The sequence below is a fragment of the Ictalurus furcatus genome, chromosome 9 (genome assembly GCF_023375685.1).
Source record: "Ictalurus furcatus strain D&B chromosome 9, Billie_1.0, whole genome shotgun sequence".
NCBI lineage: Eukaryota > Metazoa > Chordata > Actinopteri > Siluriformes > Ictaluridae > Ictalurus > Ictalurus furcatus.
The window spans coordinates 10,180,082-10,191,211 of NC_071263.1; the positions used below are offsets into that span (position 1 = coordinate 10,180,082).

At 40.5% G+C, this 11,130-nt stretch overlaps 1 protein-coding gene and 1 long non-coding RNA gene across 2 annotated transcripts; one reads left to right on the forward strand and one right to left on the reverse strand.

The window, feature by feature from the left end:
• Positions 1-1,637: 1,637 nt before the first annotated feature.
• On the forward strand, positions 1,638-4,831 carry klf11b (Kruppel-like factor 11b). Its single transcript, XM_053633289.1, has 4 exons — positions 1,638-1,848; positions 2,520-2,777; positions 3,183-4,032; positions 4,140-4,831. Exons 1-4 carry the CDS (start codon positions 1,807-1,809, stop codon positions 4,415-4,417), a joined length of 1,428 nt encoding a protein of 475 aa, XP_053489264.1. The 5' UTR covers positions 1,638-1,806; the 3' UTR covers positions 4,418-4,831.
• A 1,271-nt stretch (positions 4,832-6,102) lies between these two features.
• Positions 6,103-9,668, reverse strand: LOC128612850 (uncharacterized). The gene is made up of 3 exons (XR_008386812.1): positions 9,558-9,668; positions 7,991-8,040; positions 6,103-7,534 (listed from the first exon to the last, which is right to left on the reverse strand). It is a non-coding gene; the product is annotated as an uncharacterized LOC128612850 (long non-coding RNA).
• Between the last annotated feature and the right edge of the window lie 1,462 nt (positions 9,669-11,130).

Genomic DNA, 11,130 nt, shown 5'->3' on the forward strand with positions numbered 1-11,130 from the left:
AGGAATACAATCAACTCCAGAGGGGTAATGGCCGCAGCACACCATCCCGTATTAATTCTTTTTCTATAACAGCAATTCCTGTCATGTTTAATGCCTTACTTCATTACCATGACTTTATACTGGTGCTGGAGTGCTGTGTGTCAAGATTCAAGATATCATCCATTCTGAGTGCTTTAACCAACAGCACCAACAGAACTGAGAGCTTTAGAAAATCATAAAACTTGCAATAATTACAGTACTCATTTTAAATTATGACAAAAGAATCTTTTCTTTTCATTCTTTTTTTTTTTTTTTTTTTTTTACCTCATTAGGTATTTCATTATGTAATGAAGAATATGCTGCTCAATTTAGGGTCATAAAGTATATTGCTGCCAGGTACTCGTTTCCCTTACCTTTATCATATTTGCTAGCTCTGTGTCCTAAACTGAGATTGCACACTAAGTACAGAATCCCTAAATGCATAGATAAATAGTCATGCCAGCTCAACACTGGATTTCTTGATACACGCTGGCCATATAAATGTTTGTGGGGTTGTTTTATGGCGAAAAAATATGTGCATGTTTAATAATTTGCTAATGGATCCGTCTTCCTCATTCCTGTGCTGTACAGATCTCTAGAGTGACACAGCTGTAGCATTGCCCCAGAGTCCATGGTTAGATCCTGAGTTTTACTGTCTTACTTACTGTCTGTATGGAGTTTCCTCTCACATACAGGGTTTCCTCTCACATCCCAAAAACATGCATGTTGGCTATGCTAACTTGCCTCTAGGTCTGAATGTGTGTGTGCATGGAATGGTGTCCCATTAAGGGTGAATGTCTTGTGCCCAGTGTTCCCTGTGATAGGCTCCAGATCCATCTCGACCCTGACCAGTATAACATGGTTAGTGAATCCATCCATTTTCTGTACCACTTATCCTACGCAGGGTCGAGAGCCTGGAGCCTATCCCAGCGGACTCGGGGCACAAGGCACGATCACACACTACGGACTATATTGAAATGCCTACAATGCATGTCTTTGGACTGGGGGAGGAAAACAGAGTACCTGGAGAAAACCCCTGATGCAAGCTCCACGCACACAGAGTGGAGGTGGGAATCAAACCCCCAACTGGAGGAGTGAGGCAAACAAAGCTACCATGGCCCCCCCAGTGATGTCATCCCTATGTGACGAACAATCATTGAGCTCCATATGCTAGGCTGTTATATCATTCTATATTAAACGAATAATTAATACATTAAGACATATGCCTTTGCTCATTATAAAGCTTCACTTTGCTCCCACAGATGATGTAAAGAGAAAAACTAAAAACAGGAGCCATGCTTTTCCTGTCACAGCTGACCCGGCCAGCCCATCTTAGTGTTATTACTCACTACTTTAACGATTTACTCAAGGCTGTTGTGACCTTTCGCCCAGTTTCCCGGCACGCGGTTCACCGGGTTTGCTCTGACACCGCTGACTCCCCCGACACGCCCACCCACAGCCGCGCACTCCACGTCCTCCAATCGCGTCGCTGACATGCGCTGATCACGCGTCCTTTCGCACGCCATTGGTCGAGCGGCCACACATGCTCGTTTTTCATTGGAAGCATGTTGCCACCCGCCAGTCTGTTGTGAATTTTGTTTTTCTATTTTTTTCCCCCATGACTTGTTTTACTCAGCTGAGACAAGAGCTGAGTGGTAAAAGCGAATTGAATTCCGGTCTCAGTCGTCACTAACACGGGCGTTAGTAGCAGAGACTCCTTTGTTCTGTTATCCGAGAAGTGTTTTTTAAAAATATATATAAATATATATACACACGCATTTTAAAGACATGTCAACGCGACTATTTCCGAATATGGACGAATTATCTCAGGTAAGAACAAACATACACACATTTACCTTTTATTAACGGTATAATAGATGGTTGTTGTTGATTCACCCAGAGAGCCCACATTAGATTTATAATAAACATCATAACATTCTTCTAACATAAACTAATGCTGGTGTTACTTTGTATTTTTTCCCCTCTCTGGCTACTTTTTATTTAGTGACTTTGTATTTGCATTTTAAAGTGTATGAATTTGAGCCTACACACTTACAAAAACAAAAGGTTCCTCAGTGGTTCTTTAGATGGTTCTAGCTTTCTAAATGGGTTCTACTTAGGGGAACCCTCGGATATAGGTCATAGGTTCTTCATAGAACCTTTAAGCGTTCCACCAGCGAGACAAAGGGGAGGGTAGTAGATGGATCCTAAAAGTGGTTTTACACAACTGTAGTAGAAAAAGATTTGATGTGGAGACTAAGCTGAAATCTCTTATAATTGCAGCATGTCTGTAAACAACTTTTCGGTTATTTGTCTGTAGTGTGTGTGTGTGTGTGAGTGAGAGAGATAGGGAGGGGCATGATGTGAATCATAACTGTTTTACACATCGGGAATAGTTGGCTTCCTGTTGCACAAAGGGCTTTTTTTCAGGCAGCGTTTTCTCACATGAGCATCCCGAAAGTCCTATTTAAGCTTATATTAAGTATTCTTGTTCTTCTCAGGGAGCTCAGATGGACATTCCCAGACCATATATGGAAAGGAGAAGGCACGACAGTGAGCAGTCTTTATGCAGCATGCCAGAGTCCAACGATCTGGAGGCGGCCGAAGCCCTCGTCTGCATGAGCTCCTGGTTTCAGTCGTCCCAAAGACCCGGCAGCTTGAAACCTCGTCCTCTGACCCCTGCCTCTGATTCCTGCGACTCCCTCCTGCATCCCGAATCCCCAGAGACCCATGGAGACTTTGTTTCACTCTCTTCATTGGTAAGGAAGCTCAAAGTCAGTTTTAAGGAAAGCAGTACTAGGTTACAAGCATTTTATGAACTTTGTTTAAACTCAGAACTTTCCCATCAGAGGTGAAAGAGTAACATGTGGCCTAGCGATTGTATGGAGTAGGGATCTTCACAGGGTCAATTTGTTTGCTTGAACTCAGTGAGAAGGCTTTATGATAGCCCAGACATGTGGTGTTGTATAGATAAGCGTCATCTGCTGGATGAACTTCAGCCTGACTGTCTGTGTGCAATTAATTACTTGGCCCATGGAAGATAAAACATGGGCAATAAAAACTTAAATTTTTTTTTTGTTAGATAGCAGTGTACCATGTGTGTTCATATTGAATACCTTGTTGCCTATATCTCGTTTATATTTTGCATCTTTCCCTTTCTTCAGTGTATGACGCCACCTCACAGTCCCAGTTTTGCTGAGACCACCCCTCACATCTCTATGCCCACCTCACCCTGCCCTCTGAAAAAACCTTGCACCAGTGTCCTCAGTCTCAGACTCCAGCAACCTGCTGTGACATGCAGTGCTGAGAAGTCTTCTCCAAGGTGGTTTCCCAGCACTGAGAAAGCTTCCTCCCATCCTTGCAGGGCCATGGCTACCAGTGTCATCCGGCACACAGCTGACAGTTCAGTCTACCAGAACATTCCGCACGCTGTCCAACGTCAACAATCAATCCCCACACACATTCAACCACCAAAACAATCTGCACAGCCGGAAGTTCCCTTACCAGCCTTTTCACCTTGCCAATCCCACACATCCAGCGCCGCATCAGAAACGTGTCCGAACAGCAGCAGCCAGTCCTCCAGTGACAACATCCCTTCCAAATCTTATTCCAATTTGCCGCTTTCCACAGCCAGTCCACCCATCATATGCCAGATGTTCCCAATGGCACAACCAGGACTTATTTCAGCAGCGTTTATCCAGAGCCCAGCTCCAAAGTCTATCCTGCCACAGCCAATTTTTGTTGGTTCTTCAGTTCCACAAGGTACTGTGATGCTGGTGATGCCTCGGGCATCGGTGGCTCAGATTCCGCAGTGCTCGCAGCAGGCACTTGTGACTGTGGGCAACACCAAACTGCTGCCTCTGGCACCAGCACCTATCTACCTACCCTCAGGGCAGAGTGGCACCACGCAATCAGAGTTCTCCCGTAGGCGCAACTATGTCTGCAGCTTCCCTGGCTGCAGGAAGACTTATTTCAAGAGCTCTCACCTCAAGGCACACCTTAGAACTCACACAGGTAAGGAAGAATCAGGTTTGTTGAATTACTTAAGTATCCTTTTTGTTTTTATAAGAGGTGCGAAGTGGCTAGCATTTCTCGAACCGTGTTTTTCTCTGTTCCTGCAGGTGAAAAGCCATTCAGCTGTAACTGGGAGGGCTGCGACAAAAAATTTGCACGATCTGATGAACTCTCCCGTCACCGGCGAACACACACCGGCGAGAAAAAGTTTGTCTGTCCTGTTTGCGACAGACGCTTCATGCGCAGTGACCACCTTACTAAGCATGCTCGCCGTCACATGACCACCAAGAAGATCCCCTCCTGGCAAACAGAGGTTCGAAATCTCAACAAGATAACGGCAGCCAAGGCTTTGCCACTCAGCATGCTGTTACCGGCCTCAAACTGAATCTGATTGGAGCAAACCTTCTACTTCTGTCATACAGAGACTCTTGTCCGGAACGATAAAGCTGCTAATTCTCATGGACAAACGTTGACGTGCACTGGACTCTCTCGTTTTCCATTCTGCTCATTTTGTACATTTTGCAATGAACGCAATGTTTTGTTTACTCACTTGTTATAATCATTCATGCACTCTTTTTTTTTTTTTTGCCAAAGTCTTTGTACTCTGTTTTGTCTTAATTATATATGTATGTATAATTACAGTTGCATTCTGTTGGAATAAAATGGCCTGTTCCTTACTGCCTAAATACAGGAAAATTATGAAAACTCATGGATCTACTTATGGATAATTATCTGAACTGTGTAATGATTTAATTTTCTTTTATTTAATATTCATTTTCAGTAAACACTGATAAATCAGTATTCTGCTTTTGTTGTTATTTACTTGTGAGTGTTTGTGCTGGTAGTCAAACAAATGAAACTGACACCTAAATACAATTCTCATTCAAACAGGAAGTTTAGGCTTTAAAAAAAACATTCACGGTGACAACAAGGTCTTGAGTAGATAATCTGTGATGCCCACCTTTCTTGTCAATCATGTTTCTTCCTGTTCAGTTTTGCTGATGCTGATCGGAGCGTTTCCTGTGTGCTTTGTGAAGTCTGGGACCGAAGACCTGTTGTATCACATTCAGTACAGATACAGATTAAAGACTTTGCTCACAGCTGCCAAGTAAGTCAAAATAGTTCATATCGCAGTTACAATCCTACAAAATAGCCTAGAATCTACGATTTATATTGTTATACGGTGGTTAAAAAAAAACACAATTGCACACACCACATAACTTATTGAATGGTTCAAACAAGGCACTGCAGGTAGAAATGTTTTGGTCATGTCATTTTTCAGATTTTTATTTTTTATTTTTCAGTCTTTGTGCAAACGGTGGCAATAAAAATATACCTCAACAGAAAAAAAAAACAACATTAATTTCACTCAATTATGTCTGAAAGTTAGTAACCTTTTGAAGAAAGCTTTACATCCTTGAAAAGCTTTTTTCCCCCCCTGGTTATATAGGTCCGTCTCATTTTTATATACACCGATTTCCTTTATAAACCTTATAAACATCACTTAAAGTGCAAACACTAAATTATTCAATTCACAAATAAACCTTATTCACACGTAGTGTCTTGGAAGAAAAAAAAAAGCCACCAAAAATAGTCACTGTTTTATATAGGCATCATATTAGACACTTCACTTCCTCAGAGTTCAGATTTTGAGGCTGAAGAGACTTTTCTTCTCTACTTTATATTCGGTATAGAAAACGGGTAAATCCCTTACACACCCAGTAACGACGTTATTTACAGACCAATTGACCGGCGTGGTTTACGGAAGCGCTGAGAGGCGCGACCAATCAGATTTCAGAAGCGACACCCCGCCCCCCGCCTTTTACTCGCCGTGTTTACTACAGTACCGGTCAGCGGTCCAGGAACAGCGACACCCTGTGGACTAAACCGTGCTGTGCTCTATACTCATTTTACTCACTTAAGGACATTTACTAATTATTTCACACGTACATAATATAAGAATTTGAAAAGTGTGGAAAAATGTTTATCGAAGTATATAATAATATAATCGAAGTATACAATATAATATAATCGAAGTATATAATATAATCAAAGTATATAATATAATTGAAGAATATAAGTATATAATATAATGTAATAACAATATAATATTATATATCCATCCATCCATGTACCGCTTATCCTTACTGGGTCGTGGGGAATCTGGAGCCTATCCCAAGAGGCATGGGGCACAAGGCGGGGGACACCCTGGACGGGGTGCAAGTCTATGTAATCAACAAAAATGTACAATACTAACATGTTTTGTCCATCAAGACAATTTTCACAAACGAACACAACGTTTATGACGTTTAAAGTCTAAATACAATCTCCAGAAATACAAAGCTAACCGTATGCTCTATATCACCAGGGCACTACATATAACAATGTTTGAAAAATAAGAAGTAAAAATACATACATACATAGATTCTCTTCGACCAGCTAACTGAGTAGCAAAATCCTTCTGAATAAAGCAGCAAAATATATCTTCTTCAGTTTGAACTGGAAATGTCCTAATGAGATCAAATCATAAAGAAAGAAAGAAAGCAAGCAAGCTATACTGTATGTTGCATTCTTAATCTACAGTCCTGACCTGAGTGCATGTCTGAGAGAGTATGTGGGTGAGTAAACTGCTTTTATCCATTTATATAATATCAATTTGACATATGTAACTAAACATTACAGTAAGTCTTACTGTATAAACGGAATAATCAAAATACCTGTTTAAAGGCTATCATTAGAGGATCCATCAAAGCTTAAATAAAATGTAATTTCATCTACCAGCAACAAAAACAAACTATAAACTATACTAGTGAGCATAATTCGAACTGAAGCTCCACTATTAAGATTCACTTGGATGATTTATTCCTACCCATAACCACATCGGTGGGTTTTTGGTATCAATGTGTGATTCACATCACAGTGCAGTTGCGATGGAGAAAAGGGGCCTTCATTTAGGAACTACATCCCAAACCATGTCGATGTGCATTCCACTACTGAGGGGTGGAGAGCTCCACATAAACTGCGGCCAGGAAATGGTACTTAAACATACATTCCAGACACGCACATTTTTTCCCCTGAAATTATTTTGTGGCCATGGAAATACTGAATTCTATCTCCTGTGTAATGCATATCAAAAAGAATTCATCTGATTGAAGGCTTTGCATCCAAGTGGAAAAAAAAGTACAACACAATATAATACAATACAACACAACACAGTACAATACAAGTACAAAACAAGCATTTTGGCAAATAGAAAGACATATTTAAAGCCAGAATTTACAGAGAGCAGGATTTATATAAAACAGACATCTGTATTTTTTGCAATAAGATACTGTTTGGGTTTTGTAAAGCAAGTATTTGCTTTACAAATTTGCATCCAAGATAAACTGCCTCATTATTATGCTATCCAAATTCTCTCTCTATTGCACTCATCAAGTCTTCTTCAGAAGCATCATATGACACAGGCAAAGCCAGCGAAATGTCATCACAAACACCAGGAACACTGTAGAGGAAGAAACAGATGAACGTTCAGTGGACTTTATGAATAGTTAAAATCATGTGAAAGTAGACAGGATGTTAAGTATGGCGTATTTTTACTAAGGAGACATTATTAAAGATCAGAGATTCATGGAGTGCTGGAATGGAGCAGAGTTTGGCTGCTAGAATAACTGTTAATAAAACAACCTGAGTTGTTCAGGTCCATCAGAACCAGGATTCTCCAGCTAGAGCCCTCAGGTCTTGAGCATCCATTAGGTTTCTAAAACCTTCAGACTTTTCTGAAAGGCAGCACTGAATATCAAGGAAATCGAGCATGGTGGTCCGGCCACGTCAGACCTGAGGCATCATTATCCAAAGACCAGGCTGTTGTCAGAAGCAACGTGTGTGTGTGTGTGTGTGTGTGTGTGTGTGTGGTGTGTGTGTGACAGATCAATAATTAATGGAAGTGTAAGCTACTTACTGTGTTGTCTTTGTGTACACCAGATCTGCTCTCAGTGCTGTCACTGCAGTCTGTGGAGACACATTATACAATTTTATACAAACATTTCTTATAACATTCAGCATTAGCTATTATTAATGGCTCATATGAAAGTAGACACTCAGGGCTTTAAGAATTTGCAGGGGTTTTTTTTTTTGTTTTTTTTTCTTTTCTAGCCTACTAGGTTTAAATGTTGTAATTTTATTTGGTCAGTTGTATACAGTGTTCTATTATAAAAGCTTTAGGTGTACTGTCTGTTTTATCTCTGTACCAATGTTATTGTGGAGAGGTGTGAATTGTTTGCTCAGCAGGGGGCTCACACCCCTCCCCTTTCCCATCGACCCTGTTCACCAGGAACTAAACACAGAGTCGCCATACCCTACACACAGAAACCCAACAATGTCCTGACTAATCGTATAACAGTCTTGCAGCGATTAAATAATTTATTTCTTCATACTGATTGAAAATGTCAGATAAGTCGATTTCCATTCCCCCAGCAGAATGGCTCGCCAGTGTACTGTGAGAAAGGGTTAAAGGAATACTACTCCAGCATTGTTCAAATGTCATCTCCATGCACTGCAGCTGTAGTATATGTGCATTTGAAACAGACAAGAATTTAAAATTCTGTTGACCCAATAAGATAGCTGTTAAGGCAGGCATTAACTGTCCTAAAACCATTCCATTCTTTCTTCAGCATAGATAATATGCACTCTCAGAAAAATGGGAACTCGGGCATACACCTTTTGTAAACCTTAGTATGTACGTATGTATTAAACCTACTTAAAAATGTGCTTTAAATTATTACTCTAAACGGTAATTACAATCCAAATATGTACCTTAAGGAACACTATATCTACACGAGGTACAAGCGACAAGGACAGGTGCAGTTTAGTACCCTTTAAAAAAAAATTCACATGTACTATAACTTTTGGGGAACTTGCTGAAATTGGGATTCTTTTATCTTTCAAGAACTGCTACAAGAAGTTTCACTTTCAAGGGTTCCATCAGACAGACAGTGCAAAGAATCCCTGTCTCAGAAACATTTTTAGAATTACAATTGCAGTTTTAAAAAATGCTTAGGACTACTCCTTCCAACTTTGTTATTCCTTTGTGAAATACATCCATCCATCCATTTTCCATACTGCTTATCCTACATAGAGTCACAGGCAGCCTGGAGTCTATCACAGAGAACTCGAGGTACAAGGCAGGGGACACCCTGGATGGGGTGCCAACCCATTGCAGGGCACAATCGCACACTATGGACAATTTGGAATTGCCAATCAGCCTACAACGCATGTCTTCAGAAATCCCTGAAGCATGGGGAGAACATGCAAACTCCGTCCGCACACACAGGGTGGAGGTGGGATTCGAACCCCTAACCCTGGAGGTGTGAGGCAAACATGCTAACCACTATATGTATCAAAATTTTACGATTGCAACAATAACCTGTAGAAACATTATGACATTGATAGCATCACAAATCCCATATTGGGAGTTAATTCCACTGAACTGTGAGTACTTAAATCATAAAAACAAACTTAAAAATCACCTGTTTCCGGGGCATGTTTAGTTTATTGAAGGTATAGATATCCTTTTTGTCTTCAAATCTGCCAGGCTTGAGTAGATCAGTGGGTAGAATAATATCAGCAGTGTGTGTGCTCTCAACGTCTGTGTCATGCTGATCTCTTTGGTTATAACAGAAGGTGTAATTTTCGCACATGTACAACGGACTTTTCGGAAAACCTCTCTTCGCGTCCTGCGTGTCTTCACATTCCTTGAGAATTCGGTCCACTTCCCCTGCCAGGTTTCTACCATCCGTTGAAAACTGTGTGACTTGCCTGTTGCTGAGACGATCCTTCTGAATGTTTTTCCAAGAAACACTAACAGTGGAGCTTGGGTCTCCCTCTCTCACAGACGCAGGTGCCACTTTTTTCCCTCTGCTCCCAGAGATCCCCATGGTCGTGTTAAAACGTTAGACTACAGAGCAGAGCATTGCTGTCATTTTTTAGCTTGGCCACCCGCACAGACAGTTACACTTTATCCTCTCCATGCAAACTCAAAACAAAAACACGTCCAGGATTCAGGAGAATTGTCAAAAAACTGAACTCAAAAGTTAAACCGAAGTCGTTCAGATGCTCAGAGATCAACATCCAAGAAAATGTGAACATGATGTACACTCAGATGTGGCTTTTCTTCTCTTGCCTTCCCCTCTCAGCCATCTGGATGCGTGCTTGTGAATAAGATCTGAGCGTGTGTGCGTATGTGTGTGTGTGTGTTTGAGCAGCTGTGCACAACATTATAGTTACACAACACCAGACCTCTCTCTCTCCCTCACACACACACGCATGCATGCACAACTCTAAAGCGCAATGGAGAAGGAAGGAAAACACTTGCAGTGAGCTCAAAATCTTGTCATGTTCTATGAAAATATTGTGTCACGGTATTAAAAGATCACCAGATATAAAAACTCAAAGGCTCCAACAGATAACCCCATAAAATGGAGCATCTGTTTGGCTGATGCAAACATTTTGCAGCCAATGACTTAAAAACCATGTAGTTGTGGGAAATAAAATCCTGCTATTCAAATATTAAGCACATGAGCATCATATTTATTTAACAAAGCCACAAGCTTTTTATTATTATTATTATTATTATTTCTAACCTGCTATTCACTGAGCCAAATCACTTCCACTGTGTCAAAAGACTCAGAAGCTTGTGCTTAATGTTAAAACCACTTTCTATGAAGTGAGTTCAATCCTCTTGGATTAGTACAAACTGTAAAATCAATGTGAAGATTGTAAACATTTGAAGACAAGCATTTTAATACTGATCTAGTATAAAAGCAATAAAACACATCACTATGTGCTGCTACTGGAAAATAATCAACATTACACTCCCCCGTTGTTGATTTTGTACCTCTTATACTACAATATGTTTAATTAAACACTGACACATCATGTTGTTTTTGGGTTGTTTTTTTTTTTTTTTTTTTTAAATCTGTCTATCTGTTATGCTTAATGTTGTGTGTTAAAGTTAGTTCCAATTATCATTCACTCATCTTCAGTAACCACTTTATCCTGGTCAGGGTCCTGGTGGACCCGGAGATTATCCTGGGAACACTG